The sequence below is a fragment of the Strix uralensis genome, chromosome 3 (assembly GCF_047716275.1).
Source record: "Strix uralensis isolate ZFMK-TIS-50842 chromosome 3, bStrUra1, whole genome shotgun sequence".
In the NCBI taxonomy this organism is placed as follows: domain Eukaryota; kingdom Metazoa; phylum Chordata; class Aves; order Strigiformes; family Strigidae; genus Strix; species Strix uralensis.
The window spans coordinates 4,561,895-4,579,795 of NC_133974.1; the positions used below are offsets into that span (position 1 = coordinate 4,561,895).

Sequence of the window (17,901 nt, forward strand, 5' to 3'; positions counted from 1 at the left end):
CTCTGCTCGTCCACTGAAAGAGCTCAAGTTGCCCATTAATAGCCTGAATCCCTTCATACCAAAATATCCTAAGCACAGACCCATGGAAGGATGTCTTTCATGAATATCAATGCCTTCCCCAAACCTATGGTTTACTTTCCTTGTCTTCAGACTGTAGGTAGTAACAGCTCCCCATCCATCTGCAGGGAGAGTCAGAAGAGCAAGAATTTTAAAGAAATTTCAGAATGTTCTCATTTCAGTTTAGTTCAGTACATCCATGCCCAATCCTCTTTTCAAGAACCTCATCCAAGCTAAATCAATGTCAAATCCATCTTTCCCGTGCATAAGACTATTTAAAATTGAACACAGGGAACTTTCCAAGGCATAAAACTACCACAGCTTCCTGCTGGTTTTAATATATGTTCCTCTAAAAATGTCCAGACTCTTAGGGAAGGAACCATGAGAGCATTTAGAGGGAGTATCAAATATGCTTGCCTGTGGCTATTTGTCTTTGGGCCCGTGTTTAAGATTGCTGCTGGAGTTGGAGTCTCACTGAATCAATGTGGTGGGTCTCATGATGTCGCTTGGGGCACTCTGCATGTCCCATGGTCACCATGGAGAAGTAACACTGACAGCTCCCACTGGGTTGTATTCTAGGTGGCTCCAGGTGTCTGTACAAGCGAAGCGAGAGGCAGCTGGGGTCTCGAGACCTGGGGGCCATCGTGGTTGTGGAGGCCTTCCAGGGAGAGGCAAGTCGGCTCCGGGTGGAGGGGGTTCAATTCCACCACATGGGCCAAGCGTTTCGGCAGCACTGCAGTGCCCTGACTGTTGTTGGCAATGCATGGATGGCAGGTGAGACAACTGCACTGGAGGTGGGTCCAAATGATGTCAAATGTCCACCTTTTCCTGCCCAAAGCTGGGGCATATGTCCTCAAAACCTGCTCAGGTCTTGGTCAGTTGATAAATTGGATTGGTAAATGTGAGAAAACCTCACTTGTAGTCTAAGCCCAAATGAAACTTGATGGAGTGCTTTAAGCTGCTTTATTACCTTTGCATCTCTGGACAGCTTCTCCTAAAATAATATTTCATTTTTATGCCACACGTCTGAGTTGGCATGCTACTTCTAGCTCTGGAAATAAATACGCTAATATACTGTGAAGTGGCTCAGGGCTGTGCGGTAGCATAGGCCAAAATTTAATTCTCTCACCTGAAGGTTAAGGAACATATTAAGTTCTTTTGACTTTTTCACTGGTAAGTGCAAAATTCCTCTCTGTGGAAGTGGCAGTGAGGGCTCTGAAGACTTGTGGTGATAGGAGCAAGTTGGGTGTTTTCAAATAATGCTTTAAGGGTACTGGATGGGACTTCCCCCTTCAGCTAACCCACATTTATGCCTTTCCTATGCCATCTTCATCACTGAGAGATAATCTAGGCTTCCTGATGGCAAAAGGCAGCACTGGCTATGATTCTGGAGTACAGTGAGCAGGTCATCATGCCTGGCTAAGACAAGTTGTAAAAGATACCTGCTCTGTCCTCACTGCCCTTCTGAAACGTTCCTCCTCTCCTTCAATCCCACTTCAATCATTTAACTGCCTGGGCTCATAACATACTTCACTCTTGGGATCTTACCCCATCCTTTCACTGGATCTCTTCCTCCTTCCTCACAATAGTGAACCACCTCCAGTAACCCATTTCTGTGCTCAGGGCCACTCTTCCCTACTGTGCCCATCTCAGCCATGCCAGCCTGTTGGCAAAGATCTGCCAGGTGAGTATGTGTGGGCAGCTGCAACCGAGCAGTCTCATGGAAGCCAAAAGGATTAATTGCACAGCATCAAAGGATGAGGAGCGAAAATAAGACTGTCCCAACCTTCAAGCTGCAGTGTGCTTTTTGCTCACAGCACTCATTTCTTTCCAGACTCTTACATACGCGGCTGTTGTGTTATGGACTCCTTTGGCCGAGGACTCCATCTGACCGGGATCTCAAACCTTAGTGTGGACAGCAATGTTTTCTATAACATTTCAGGCCACGGGCTTCTGCTGGGTAAGTGAAACAAGAAAATAACTATCTTATATGTAATAGCAACATGTGCTGATTACCATTTGCATGAAAATCCCGTTGGAGGAAAGAATGGCAGATCCTTAACTACACCCTGAGAATCACATCTTCCACATTTTCTGGTATCAATGAATCTGGAATAAAGCTCCCATGATTCCACATACAACTCCTAGCAGCTGTTTCCATTTGACCATACACTCTCTCTTTCTTCAGGTCAGTCTTCATTTGATCTGGATCCTTTCTTTTTTTTTTTTTTCAGTCTACAAGCAGAAGGAGATTTTTTTTAGGGGATTGATTTATCTGTCTTTTGGAAGAGCACCATTATGCAATATTTAAGACCCCAGTTCAGTGAGGCATTTAAGAGCATACTTACCTTTAACTTCAGTCATTTGACATCGACGATAATGGAGTGAAAGCATATGTTAAAAGTTAAGCAGAGGATTTAGCGCTTAAATAAATTGGAGCTTGGAGCAACAAAAATGTTAAACAACAAAATATTTCTCCTAACTAACCATCAGGAGACTGACTTGCAGCATCTTCTGCTGGGATCTCATGTTGCCTGAATACCTAAAGATATAGCTCAATTTTTGTTTTCTGTCAGAGATGGGATAAAAATGACCAATTTTAAGATAAACAGAGGGGAAAAAAAAAGCCTTCAGTCCTGATCCTGCAGTTCCACACACACAGCAAGTCCCTATGCTAGGTCCTGTATATAAACATAATGAGAAGTGATAGATTACGATTTAAACAGAGGAGACTGTAAAGTGAGAGTGATTGTACACAACTTGTACATGAAGAGAGCTGGCTCAGAGAGATGCAACGACTTGCCCAAGGTTTTGCACAGAGCCCCTGTGGCCATGGGGAAACAGAACAAGATCTCCAACCTGTCAACATGCCTTGGCTCACTCGTGCTAGGACATGTGTCTGAGTTAAAGGGCTCTGGGCTGCGCTGAATCTTTCCACTGAAGTTTCAGCCTGAATACACCTTATCCCCAAGATGTCTCTAATGGCTTCACTGTCAGCAGCTCCAGAGGGTCTGATGGATGAATTTATATATCATTTTGTTGCCTGTGAAGGAATATTTATTATAGCTGGCTATTTGCAGCTCCAGAATTGGACTCCTTCAGTGATTTCATCTAAAACCCTTATTTTCTGAGGGTTTGCAAGACAGTCATAAAAAGTCGCTCTGGGCTTAAAATTAATTGACACACCAAGTCTCAGCTTGGAAGCCAAGATCTTTTATGCCACCTCGAAAACCTATATGGCTGTCAAAAGGACTGCTTTAGGATCCTGTTCATGCTCTGGTAGTGGCATTGTTTGTAGTAAATACAGCCTGGAAAGGAAATATTTCCTAAATGTATCTTGTTCCACAAATGGAGAAAGGCTCAAGAGACTGAGAGGAAGGCTAAAAGTAATTACTGCCATTCCCAAAACCAAAGCACATCAGTTTTCCTGTGAAGTGGCTTACGTTTGAGGTAGTAATGATTGGGGAAGGGATTTGTATTTGGAACAGAACTTGAGTAGGTATAGTTGAAAATAATCGTTTGATAAACAAAACTAAACAGATTTAATTGGCTTCTGGCGTGGGCCAGAGATGTTCCACTATGTAATCTGCTTCCAAAACACCAGAGCAGTGGGACATATGCTGATGTGTCCTTATTTGGACTTGACTTGTATGGCACTGTCCACTTTTTGCCTTTGGGTGGCACATTTCTTCATGGTGTAGTTTAAAAAGATATTTCTTTTTTTTTTTTTTTTTTCCCTACTTCAATACTGTTACTAGATCTGGGGCATCCCATGACTCCGAGTTGTGTGATCAATTGGTTGATTGATTTTTCCTTTTTCTTCTCATGTTTCATTGCTTAGGGGGGCAAAATCCCCACTTTTTGCAGAGTTGCACTAGGTGCTCTTATTTAGAAATTGTCTTACCTGTAAGTAGGACAGTGGGTGGAGACACAGGAGATAAATAGGACTTTGAATTCTAGTACTGCCAGAAGCGTGCCTGTGTGTGCATAGGTAAGCCACTTCCCCACTCTGAATCTTTCTTTTTCCAACTGTAAATGTGCTTTATAATATACCTGTTATTCATTTGCTCCATAAACTTGCAGTACAGTATGGCTGGTGTTATAGATAACACCTGGTACAGGGTCTTCTGCATATTGTATTGAGAATCAGAGTTTCCACTGCCTCTTTATAGAATATGAACCATAGTATTCCTTTCCCTGATTATTTTTATCTCATTAAAGTGTAAGCTCTCAGTGGCAGAAACTGGTTTTTACCACATTTACAATGTTGATCAGATCTTGCTAGTGGCCTCCTGACATTTCTGAAGCACAGTCTTTCCCTTTCCATGCTGTGCACGGTGTTGAGCAGTCATGGCAGTCTTTGACCTTCTCACAGCCATCTTCTGCTGTGTGTTAAACACAGGTTTCTAAGTGTTTTTCAAACAGTGATTTACCCAAGGACAATTAGCAGCAAAAGCTAATTCCCAGGTGGGCCATGCCAGCAAAGCAGGCAGGGCAAACCCCAGCAAGTTCTGTGAATTGCATAATAGAGTTTTTCCAGTTATATTTACATTTCTGTTACTTTTTTCTTTCTTTTTATATTTTTCTTTTTTTCCTCTTTTTTTAAAATTTTTTATTTATTATTTTATTTTAAAGGAGAAGGACTGGAAGAGGGGAACAGAGTCAGTAACAACCTAGTGATTGGCCTTTCTGGAACAGACGGTTTATCAAACATTGAGACACTGTCACCGGCAGGGATCTATGTCAGGGCTCCTGTCAACCACATCAAGGTAGGAAGTTCAGGTATATCTCTAATCAAAGATATCAGAAAGTTATGGACTTCATTTATCTGGGAGATCATATACACAACATCTGCCTCTTGGCTGAACTGTCAGAAACGGTGCTTGTGATAGGATATTACAAATGTCTATTACAAAATAAATTCTATTAACGGGCAAATTTATTACTGAAAATTTTACTGCACTTGAATGGAATGATATATTGCAGTGAGATCCTTCATCCTGGGATACTTTCAAAAGTTGTTTTATTTTCTAATACTCATGGATTCAAAAAACTGGAAAAAAGTTCAAGCTCAGCTTCTCTAGAATTTTTTCCTACTTCTGTCTTTATAACAAAAATAATCTCTATTTTAATGGTCAGATGACAAACACACTAAAATTCAGCAATATCAAATGCACCTCTGTCTGGATTTAAAATGACAACTTACATACAGTCCAGGATTTGCATTCTAGGGTGAGAAGGAGAATGTGTTCCCTGTCCTATAAAAATGACATTGATTTTAAAAGAAATGAAGCTTCTCTATTCTGAATAGTGATAAACCATCAAACTCCTAAAAAGCTAACAGGCTAACAACCTTCACATCAAAAAGTTGAGCTCAGTAAAAATCTTTTTATTCACTAATTCTCTGATGCTTTCTTTTAGTTCATACTTTTAGTCCATACTTTTTTTGTCTTATTCAAGTCACATTTCAGAATAAAGAGTCACTTTTAAGTATTTCATGGAAAAAAAATATGATTTTCACCAATTTCAAACATTTTTCCTTCCCAACTATTTTAAGTCTGGAATTTCATTGAAACTGACCTTTCTTACCACAGTTTCAGTTGTGACAAATGCACGCTTTCATTTAAAAAAAAAAATCCTAACCTGTTCTATTGCTAACCCACAGAAACCAAAGCAATTATTAACTGTATGTGAAGACCTAATCGCCTCCTGGGCTTCTGTTCCAAGAGGAAAGAATTGCACAAAAATTTGAAGGTGAAAAAAGGACCAACACATTTCCTATGTTAGTATAAAGGCAATAGTACTTAGGAAGAAGGAGAGGACTTTTCTGCAATTCCCTCAAGGGCATATTTATCATTTTTAAGACCATCAAATATGGTTAAAAAATACAACAACTAGGCAGAATCACATGAATTTCAGCTCCACTAAACACAGAGTTTTGTACTATCATGCACTGACTTACCCTGGAGCTGTCTACTGAGTCGCCAGTGGCTCAGCTTTTGAAAAGGTTTGCTGCAATTATCTCTATGGGTACATGTGAACTGACTGTGGTCGGTTTTCAGCACATTTGCTTAGCTCTCTTGGTTCACATGTCTTCATAGATATGCCCAAAACTGCATCTGTGGCTGTGTACCTGAACACCAGGGTTAAGTCTGCTCTCCAGAGGTGTGTTACTCAAGGCAGAATAGCAGATGGCCCTTGAAGGGTTGCTGGTAAACCTCATTGTCAGCAGTCTCTCAGAGTGGGGTATTTGAGGCGTTGCAGCAGAAAAAGGAAAATATGAAGTTGCCTACCTTAAAATTGTTATTAGCTGCACTTACTGTTCTACAGCACCAGGCAGTGTTCAGCAGAAGCCATGAAAGGACATGGATATTAAGAGAAAAAGTCACACTTCTTCCAAGCAAAACACCTGTGCTGTGGCCTTTTCCTTAGTACAATAATAATCACTAAATGCAAGGGATGTTGGACCAGCACTGGCGTCATGATGTTACAGAGTTTCAGCACATTTTATCTGATCAAATGGCTCAAGACTAGATATTGCTTTTTAGGTATTTACAATCTTAATTTAATAGGGAAGTTTGAAGAGTGTAATGGGAAAGACTCATCTTCCCACTGCCTGGTTTCCAGGCAATGACATAGAATAGAAATTTCCCCCTCTAGATTTTAATGTTAGGTCAGTGTTGGGTTTTCTGTTTGCTTGATTTTTGCTTTCAGAACGTCATCTTTCAATTACTGGTTTTAAACTTACAGGCTGTAATCTTAAGGCAAAGATTACAACTAAGATAGACAGAGAGCTCTAGATCTAGACTGTGTTACATCTTCTGTGCATGATGGGTTAAGCTTTCCACAGTGAGTCCTGCAATAGTATTTTCATAACTGCTCAATTTACTTGGGAGCCTAAATTAGCATCGGTGACTGAAGAGCTTAAATTTCCTTGAAAATCAGTGGTCTCCTAAACGGTGTTGAAATTGGGGCACAGCAGTCACTCAAACCTGAGACTACAAAGACATTCAGAGACTCAGTTCCCACCAGTTTCCATTTGACTTAAGTTCTTAAGTGCATTTGTGAATCAGGGTGTTAGATAAAATTTTATACTCATGCAGCATAAGGGCAAGATTATTATTACAAGGTTTGTTTTGTTTTCTTTTTTTTCTTTTTTTTTTTTGTTTTGTTTTGTTTTTTTTTTTAAATAAAGCATGGAAGCAGTGGTTATCACTTTTTAGTGTCATAAGACATCTTCATTAGCAGGCTGGATTCTTGCCTTTTAAATGCTATCAGCATGAGGAACTGAAGATGCATCTCTTTGATATTGGCCCTTTTGTCACTGAAGTGCATGACTTATGTCCCTGGTTTTATTTTTGTGTGCAGGAAAAAAAAAAAAAAAAAGTAATCTTTAACCTTCTTCTCTTGGTTCTCTTGGGCCCAGCGGGTTTTGGACCTTTTCTAGTAACTTACTATTCATAAACATTCAATGCCCTTTAATCCCAGAACCAACATGCAGTGCTCATGCATAACAGCATACAGGTGGGATTTAAGAAATTCAGCATGCATCCTCCCTTTCCTTTCTTGACCTGGTGTTGAAGACTGGGAAACAGCTTGAATGAATGAATGGGGTGGATATCAGCACATGTTTCCATGTCAGAGGAGTGACTGATGGTTACGCTGTTGATAAATGGGTTTATTCCTCAATATCACCCAACCCAGCCATTCTCCACAGTACCAAAGAGGTGAGGCTGTATCTGTTTAGCATCAATTGTTTCTCACTATTTCATCCCTACTGAGATCTTTTCTGAAACCTTCTACAAGGTGAGGGCACAGTGAAGTGAGACCTTTGGGGGTGCTCCTTGCATCCTGCCAGGTTCTGAAACTGGAGGAGTGGTGCTGGGCACACTCTTCAGAGCTTTAACATCATCTTTATGGTCAACAGTTTGAGACCTGGTTATCTAAAAGAAATTCATGAAATATTTACATTAGCAGTGTTGTACAGTTAAGAGACACTTAAAACGTCAGCCACGTTATTTTACTGACTTGCAGTGCATACCTCCAGGTATTTGGCGTGCTCAGGGAGGTAATTTCTCTCTGGAATTTTGGTTGCACGGACATTCGTAATATACTGACTTCCACAAAGAATTGATTTCCACACAAAATTCCCTGCTTGCCTAAAACCCCTGCCCTCCAGCCACTAGCTGGCTGAATAAATATGCAGTTTTTTTCCTTATGAATCATCTGTAGAACGCACGATTGGAGTCGCAAGTAAAAGATCCTGGAAATAATGTGACTGGACTACAGAAGTGTTTTGTTAAAGGAAAAGGGTCTGCGGCTGCACTTTCAGAAAAAGCAGCAGTTTTACACAGGGGATAGAGAAAGCAGTGCTTTGGGTATTGATACCTCTTTGTCGCTTGACAGATGTCAGAGAACATAACTGCAGGGAACACACTTGGATGGGTCAGAAGAAAGTAATTGGTATATGGAAGCTTTCACCTCTAGGCCACCAGGCTTAGCTTTGGTTTGGACCATCAGGGACCAAAAAGTCATTAGAGTTTTAACACTGTCCAATGACCTATGAATGGTAGTGGTGGGTGTCAAACCCGATCTTAGAGAACAAGCTCTTCTTTCTGCAAGAAATTTCATCTTAGACTCCCCTTGGAGAACTAGATACCTCCAGAGGGCAATTCATCTTATCTAAGAATAGACTGGAAAGGGAAAGGTTTACTGGCCTGGACTTCAGCATCAAATTTTTACACATCTAAGGTAGATGAGAGGGATCATGCCCAGATGCACACATGAAAACGTTGCTATATGGACACCATCCAACACTAGGTTTGGCCGCTGTCCAAATGAAGAAGGTAAGAGCAGGTTTTTCTCCCAGAGTAGAAAAGCTCCTAACCCACTGTATATAACCCACATAACCCACTTGCTACGGAGTCTGTAAGTACCAAACTCCTAATTTAAGGCCAGGCAGACTTTATGATCACTTATTTTTCACCTCTTGCAATAATACAAAGAATTAAACTCCGTAATTTCTTCGTTAAGAGATATTAAATGACAATAACTTACAGCACATCTTCCCATGGTTATTCGCTTACTCTGTTAAAAATAATCCAAAGCAAGTAATTTACTAAAAGTCTGAGTAAGATTAGTTGTTTCTTTTAGTTGTTTCTTTCATGACGTTGTCTTCCTACTTAGAGAGGATTTTATAGGGGTAAGAAGTTTTCCACACACTTTTTTCTTATCTATATTTTTAAGAATTATGGCAATATCACTTTTCTGTCATTTGTTTCTTATTGCTTGGCCAACCCTTGTTTTGTGACTTGAGAATAAGTTTTTTTAAGACTGGCCCAAGGACAGAGCAAAACCAGGACAAGATTGAGGACACAGAAACAAGGTACCAGCTTCTGCCAGCCAGATTTACCAGAATTTGAATGGGGTTCAGCTGGGATTTTAATTTGGGTTTTTCTTAAGTTTATTTTAATTTCTAGAAATCTGTGGTAATCTTTTTTTCACAGTCACATATGCTTCTTTGCAGGGTAACACAGTGTGTGCTGCTGGGTATGGCTATTTATTTCATCTCTCCCCTGAGGGACCATCCAAAATGCCTCTCCTGTCCTTCAGTGAGAACATAGCTCATTCCTGCACAAGGTACTTTGGGATTTTTGGTTAAAGAGATTTTCCTTCTATACATGGTAGTGCTAACTGTAATTGCAGTGATGAGCAGAAAGGCTTTGCCTCTCCTTTCAGGTATTTGTTTGTTTGTTTGTTTTTTCCACATTTTGTACCTTTTTAAGGTCTTTCTTGTAAGCAGAGTTCTCCACAGCAGAGCAGAATCAGTGTTTGGCAGCACTGTGGTTGGGGCTGTTTTTCAGGGCCTGACTGTGAATGGTTTCCATAGTAGTTTCAATACAGTTGTTTCTTCTTCATTCATGAGCCCAATTTGTTAACTTGCAGCATTTTCCTGTGCTGGTAACAAGCTCCTCCACTTTAGCCCCTTGTTTAAATGATCCTGATGTAGTTTAAGGTGCCACATTTAACATGTTTCCTCATCAACCAATTAACAGCAAAGCATGTGCTCATGTGTTGAACTGAAAGCTCATTTTTAAGTATACCAGACGTTTTAGGCAGAAGAGGGTGGCATGCAGGAGAACAGATACACGATTTCTTTCTTACACTCCTTTAACATCATTGTTAGGTCACCATTAGAGACAGTATACTGGCTTAGACAACCTGAAGTGGCATTTCTTACCCACAAATACTTTATATCATAGCAGCATGTCTACTTAACCCTTAGAGTTTGGCCTTTGATTAAGTAGATTGAAATGGAGACCAAGCACTTTGCAGTGCAATGGGATAAAGGGTGCTGTGTGAATGTCAGACTTTACATATCACAATTATTCCTGTAGCTCTTTCCTGTACTTCCCTAAACCAGAAATGATAGTAAAAAATGACATTGTGCTAAAAGTCAGTGGATGGTGTCACTTGAATTTTGAGGAAATCTGGATATTAATCTGGATTTGAAATCTCTGAGAAGGTCAAACTAAGGACTGCATTCAGGAACACTTACACTTGGAGCGTACTACAAGTTAGCTGAGTCCAAGAGCTAGCAAAGCCTTATCTGTCCAGATTCATGTCGGGCTCATCTGAAGCCAACACTGGTTGAAAGCTCATGAGTATGGTGGGGGTGTTTCACAGAGAGCACCTGTCAGTGGTACCGTACACTGGTTGTTAGCCTTGTCATGGCTAAATCTGAAAATACTTGAAAAGAAATTGTAAGTATGTTCTCCCTCATGATTAGATGCCTAAAACAAACATTGCTATCCACCAGTTTTTGATTTTGGATTAAATGATAAAGTCTCATGCAGAGAACTGTTACAGATTTAAAATTTTAGATATCAAAATGATGAATAGGAAAATCTGCTCATGAATTCATACACTGTAAAAAACCAGTGTCCTTTACTTTCTTTCCTAAACAGGTACGGGTTGCTGGTGTACCCAGAATATTTGCCAGACAGCCCAAACAGACCCGTTCAGTTCAACAACTTCACAGCTTGGAGCAGCCAAGGTGGAGCACAGGTATGCCTTGACTGTCCTCTGTGATGCTGAGGATCTTTACAAGTATATCACCTCTACACTGACTTCACCTTGTAAGTCTTCAAATAGGCCACAGTTACGGTCAAAGCTCTTGTACCTTTATGTCCATGTCCCTCAGATGGAGGCTCCTATTTTTGTGATGAAGCCAGAAACACAATCTGTGCGAGCTCTTCTTACTGCTCCAGTGCAGAATCAGTGCTACTTTCATCACAGCCAGCGTCCTCTGTAATCATCTAGCATATGTCTGCCACTATAATCATAGAGTCATAGAATGGTTTGGGTTGGAAGGGCCCTTGAAGATCATCCAGTTCCAACCCCCCTGCCATGGGCAGGGACACCTTCCACTAGATCATGCAGCCAAAAATATCCTCCCGCTGGATCTGAGCTTTTTGTAAAGATTGCTGTTGGTAGAGGATCTGTTTCCTTCATAGGGTTACTGGTTCCCATGGGATTTTTTTCATCCTTGTTAAAAATGTGCACTGTTTTCTCTTTCAATTTATCTAGCTTCACTTTCCAGCTATTGTGGCTCACTGTTACTTGATCTGACTAAAAAAACCCACGCCACCCTTTAATAGCTGATACTTTCTTCCCATACTGGTGCTTAGTGGTTGTGATCCTCTTAACCCCCCCGTCTGATGACCTGAGCAGATGGTATGTCTTCCTCTGTAAGGCATGTTTTCTGGTCTAACGCATCCTACGGCTCTTCCTTTGAAGGTGTCCAATTTTCCAGTGTGTTCTTTTCAGACTGGTGTATTCTCTTTCTGGAAAAGCTTATCTATATGAAAAGAAGTACAACAGAAGGATGTTTTGCAGTTTTGTTTTTGTGGGTTTCTCTGCTGCAATTGTAATTTCTTTGTGTGTTACTGACTTAATGTACATTAATAACTAAGTTTATTGTGCTGCTTTCCATGAGGTCTCTCTAGGAACAGTCTTCTTGCTGTTAGGTGACTGTAAGCAGTATCTCTGGTTATTTTCAAGGCATCTTTCTGCCACAAACATTAACTGCTTTACCCTAATATTTTTTCCAGTAATAAAACCCAGAAAATTTAGAGCACTTTTACCCTATTACTGACTCTCAATTCTGATTTTCTTTCATAGTGTTCTTTTTACTTTTAACTTGAAAATAAGTTAACAATATAAAATTTTTTGTATTATTAATTGAAAGCAGAAACTAGACATTAAGGGGAGATTCTCAATTACTAAATACATGTTCAACATTTCTATGTGGTTTTGCACTTCCGCTTTGTATTCTGTTGTAAGGAAAGCAGTTATAAATCAAAATATTTTTATTTATTGTTATTCACTTATTATGCTTTTATGTAGATTTTTAAAAGCAGCAACCTTGAACTCCAACATTTCTGCATTTATGCTTGCAAAGACTTTGGCATTGACATCGTAGAAAGCCTGGGAAACACTTCCGTAGCTAATAGTGTTTTAATTGGACACATTGGGCAAAAGGTAAGTACTTCAGGAACTATTTCAACATCTCTTGAATTCCACAGCAAGCCTTCAGATAGGAATTTAGAGAAATAAGAAAGCAACCTGAAGAACAGCCCCTGCTCCAAGGTAAAACTTGGATTTTAAATAGATTGTATGTAAAGATAAATGCAGCTTCAGGATGAGGTTTGGGCACTGATCTGTTTGCTTAGTCCTCTAACTGTCTTCCACTCCTTGGAAAGATGATGCCTTTAGCAGCAGCACCTGCTAAAGGGACATTGATTTGATGATAGAGCAGAGAAACTTGGAGCATCAGTACCAATCTCCCAGCCTGCTGGAACCAAGGATTTTGTTGTTTCTGCTGGCAGCAGCAGAAGAGAAATAACATTTGATCAGCTAGATCATGTATAGTTTTTCATGTCCTCCGTTCACACCAGCTGATGAGAAACCAGAGATTGCACTCCACAGGAAAATTCGGAATTTTCTTGAAATATCTTTTTATTTCAGTATGGAAGTTTTGAAGACTTTTTAAACAAAATTGAGAGAAGGACCCTGATTTTTCTATTTAAACATGGATTTTTTTAAAAGATTTTATATTTAAATAAAGATTTTTCTATTTAAATATGGATTTTTAAAAAGATTTTATATTATAATGCATATTCATGAATATTCTTTATAAAACAAAGTTCAAAAGTAAAAACAAAATCACGATTCTGCTCAATTTATGAGCTGAAGGATTTTAGCACGATAAGTGTTAATTTTTTCCCTACTCGTGTTTTTGTTTTTTTTTTTCCCAAGAGTCACATGGTCTCAGAAAACCCTTGGAATTTCACAGAACCTGAATTTTTGAGAGAAATCATAATTTTTGTTTAAATAAGCTTTTCTAACATAAACTCCTACGTACCTTTTACTGTAATAAAGAGACACCATTTATCCATACATAGTTGGGTTTAGTTTAGTGATTTGAGAATAATGAGGGGGTACAACAGATTTGATTTCTATCCTAGGTAACATTTTGGTTTCCTCTGCTCTCTCATAGCATCATTGGTCCACCTGGAACACAGCATGCTACTTATTTACTTGAGAAGGAAAAATGTTGTCAAAATGTAACATTCTTATTTATGCAGTAAATATGATCTTCCATTACTTCTTTAGGCAGCTGGACAAAGTCCTTTGGGTGCTACCAGGTTGTTAACAGATTAATAACATGGATAACAATGGAATTTAGTAACAACTGGCCACAGTTACTTGTTCATGCTTTTGAGGGCTTTTTAGCCCTGCTCAGTTTTCTGTTGTTTATGAAATTAATTTTCTCTCTGAGTGGCAGAAAAAGAGTTTTAAATGAGTTTTCTTTAGAAGCTCGCAGAAAGAAACCTGTGTAGCAGATCTATTGAAAGTATGTATCTCAGATTTAATCCTCGCCTCACCAGTCCAACCTTGCAGCGTCCCAATGACACAATTAATTTCTCTTGGACAGCAAAGGGTGGATATCTTTGTTTTTGCTTTGCAGGATCCATGGAAGGACTCCGATGTTGTACTTGTTAAGAGATTTAGAGGCACTCAGCTGTGCCTTGTTTCTTGCAGTACCCCAGGGGGGTGATTATCTTTGATTATCTCATGATAAGAGCCTCCTTGTCATAATTTACATCTTAATTTATGTAATTCTCCCTTTAATAATGATGTCTCTTTAATATCAATTAAAACTTTATGACATTAATTTAATGGGAACCTTGGATGTTCCTCTCTGCTAGACCTTCCAGTTTTTGAAAGACGTGTTTTAAAACACGACTGTTTTCTGGAAATATTAAGGCATTTAAAAATTTGGGCTTTGATCAATTAAAATATTAGCGGCAAGGCTAGATCCAGGGCCTGTAAAAGCCAAAAGACTTTCACTAGTTTCCTAGACATTCAGCAAGCCTCTTCCATACATTCATAAAGCAACTCATTGCCTTTGTGGAGCCAGTTGAGGAAAAGCATTTCTTCTTGAAAAAGAGGAGGTCTGAGAGACATGAAACACACTGGGGAGGAATTATCATCTCACACCCTTCTTCTATTTAATATTTATTTAAATAAAATAAATTAAAAAAAATATAGAAATGGGAGTGGTATGGAGGAACAAGCAAGTGTAAGCAAAAAACCAATAAAGTCTTTCTGACTGATATGTTACCAGAAGCCAGGGATTTCCGCTTAGCAGTGACTTGGAAGGAGTTGGCCCAAGAACCAGGACCATCACTGCAGGTGTTTTGGCCTTGGAGTAAAAAAGGTGATGGAGCTGCTCTCTCTTGAGACTGAAGATAACACCATTTCTTTGAAGTGATAAACTATTTATAAAAGTCCATTTAATTCTACATGTTCAATTAAAGACAATATTTTCACAGAGGGTGGATTTCTCAATTGATTCTCTACTATGGTTTTTGAGAGTTGTTCTACAAAAGTGTTTATTGGCCTCAGAAATAACATCACGCATTTCTGACAGCCCTTTCCCCTCCAGGCTACCCACTAGCTCTGAGTACATCCTTCTTCCCAGCCTGTCTCCAAGATAAATTGTCAGAGAGATGTACACCTCCCATGTGTCATGGCCTACAATCACCACAAAATCTAGTTTGTCCATTGTGTTTTCCATCACTTGTGGGTTTTTGCTCTTCCTTTTCATGTCTTATGTTTTCTCCTGTCTCTCACTGATATACTTAACTTCTTGTTCTGATGGACCCTGAAGTCAGCCAGAGCTTTGAAGAGACCCTAGTTTAAAAGCTTCCCCCCATCCCCAATCACACAGAAGAGCTTTGAATCTCAGCAGTCAGGTTTTTCTTAGAACATAAATTAGGCTGATCAGCTTTGTAGAGGAGGGAAATTTCCTGCCTGTTGGACAAGACAGGGCAAAGTAAAAGGCACCATAAACAAATCTGCTCATTGTGCCTTCCAGGTGGATTCTTTCTGCCCAGGGAATGTGCAATTTCCTTTCCCTTCAAATGCCCAACTTTAACTAATATGCAACAACGCAAACAAGAAAATCACTACCCTGAATGTAATAGTATCACATACTGCAAATGGTGAATTAGACAGATGTTACTTGTCAGAATTTGCCAAGCAATAGCTTAGATCTGTCTTTCAAACAGCATACATTGCCCCACAACCATGGGCTTGAGTGCAATCACATCCTTGTGTCCTAGCTGCTGCATTCTGGACTCATTAGATTTGGAAATTCACATGGTGATGTGTTTCCCAGCGCTCCTTATTTCTTCATTGCAGGATAGGACCTGTATGTCAGCAGGACTAAAATCTCCCCAAAGATACCAGCTATTCATCTCCAACACAGCTTTCAGGAACTTTGATGTGAACACTTGCACAGCGATCCGGGCTTGTTCTGGCTGTTATCGAGGGCAAGGTGGGTATTATTTAGCAGGGTTTCCACAGAGCCTGACTTCCTCCCATTTCAGATTCAGATGTTTAGAAATATACAGTTTCCACAGACAATCATTGAGAGGTATTTCAGCTGAATCCTGTAAAAAGCACCATATTCTGATGAAGAGTACTGGCCCCAGTTTTGCTTCTGTAATCTTGTCACAATGTTTGCTGTAGGTGAAAATCAGCTAGGATTGGAGGTATTTGCATACCTGCTTTTCTTAGGTTTCATGGCACTAAATAGTTTCAAAAATGTCACTCTCTATGCTTCACTTCCCCAACTGGGACACAAGGATAATAGCTCTTCCCCATTTTCAGGGAGGTGGGGCGTAAGATGACAATATGTAGATGCAAGATAAATACTCTGTGTGATGTGCAGCTCAGATGAGCTGAGAAAATCCCTGAGCTAGGATTGTAGAGATATGCATAACAATCAGTCCTCAGCAATACTCAACCTCTTTAGTGTGCATTTTGCTGACATTGCTGGAGGGCTGAACCAGACCCTTGAGCTGCTCTGCTCTGCACAGGCTGAGGTTGCAGGTTCTCTCCAATCTCCCTTGCAAATAGCTTCATCACCTAGTTGAATCCACATACCACGCATATTTTTAAGACAAAGATAGCCTTATTTTTGCACTGATTTCACTTTCTCAGTGGAAGGGGTCTTTATACACTGACTTGTTACTGCTTTTCATTTTGGGAGGTAAAATTTCAAGAGCGATGATTTCTTTAATAGCTATGACACAACCTTGCAGAATTTCCTACCTCAGGCCAACCTAAACCAGAGGTGAATTTGCCTGAGATAACATGTAAACTAAGCATCCTTTTGAGCTTTGAAGAGGTACCCAAAGGCTCTTTGAAGAATATCCCAACTGCAATTATCTCCTAAATATATTTATATATAAACGTATACTGCCCTACAATAACATAACAGAGAAAAAGACTTCAGGAGGTGAGATCAAAGGACAGGGGGAATAGTAAAATCTGACTCAGAGAGTCTACAACTGACAATATCATAGTCAAATAGTAACCAAACATGGTGCATGAACGCTCATGCCAAAGCTGACTTGTTATGCTTCATGGGACAATGATTTTCATAGAATCAGAGAATGGTTTGGGTTGGAAAGGACCATTAAAGACCATCTAGTCCAACCCCCTTGCAATGACCAGACACATCTTCACCTAGATCAGTTTGCTCAGAGCCCCGTCCAACCTGGCTTTGAATGTTTCCAAGGATGGGGCATCTACGACTTCTCTGGGCAACCTGTGCCAGTGTTTCACCACCCTCATAAAGAATTTCTTCCTTATATCTAGTCTGAATCTACCCTCTTTTAGTTTAAAACCATTGCCCCTTGTCCTGTCACTACAGAACCTACTAAAAAGTCTGTCCCCACCTTTCTTATAAGCCCTCTTTAAGTACTGGAAGGCCACCATATGGTGTCCCCAGAGCTTTCTCTTCTCCAGGCTGAACAACCCCAACTCTCTTAGCCTGTCTTCATAGGAGAGGTGTTCATCCATCAGATCATTTTTGTGGCCTCCGCTGGACCCGCTCCAACAGGTCCACGTCTTTCCTGTGCTGAGGGCTCCAGAGCTGGACACAGCACTGCAGGTGAGGTCTCACCAGAGCGGAGTAGAGGGGGACAATCACCTCCCTTGACCTGTTGGCCACGCTGCTTTTGATGCAGCCCAGGACCTGAATGGCTTTCTGGGCTGTGAGAGCACATTGCTGGCTCATGTCCAGCTTCTCTCAATCCCATCACTGCCCAGCCTATACTGCAGGTTACCCCGACCCAGATGCAGAACCTTTTCTGACACTTGTGGAAATATTAATGTGTTCAAAATCTTCCTGTGCTTTAGCTAGCATGAGTATTCCTCTTTTTTGTATTCCTCCTTTTTGTAGCTATCTGGATTACAGTAACGAAA

At 40.1% G+C, this 17,901-nt stretch overlaps 1 protein-coding gene across 1 annotated transcript in view; it reads left to right on the top strand.

Moving 5' to 3' along the window:
• The window catches only part of PKHD1 (PKHD1 ciliary IPT domain containing fibrocystin/polyductin), a 271,278-nt gene that overhangs the window by 124,527 nt on the left and 128,850 nt on the right, over nt 1-17,901 (top strand). Inside the window, exons 40-46 of the mRNA XM_074861360.1 lie at nt 637-831; nt 1,892-2,017; nt 4,693-4,826; nt 9,584-9,696; nt 11,025-11,124; nt 12,466-12,600; nt 15,829-15,964. Coding sequence (XP_074717461.1) covers nt 637-831; nt 1,892-2,017; nt 4,693-4,826; nt 9,584-9,696; nt 11,025-11,124; nt 12,466-12,600; nt 15,829-15,964 — 939 coding nt within the window. The remainder of the gene's footprint in view (nt 1-636; nt 832-1,891; nt 2,018-4,692; nt 4,827-9,583; nt 9,697-11,024; nt 11,125-12,465; nt 12,601-15,828; nt 15,965-17,901) is intronic.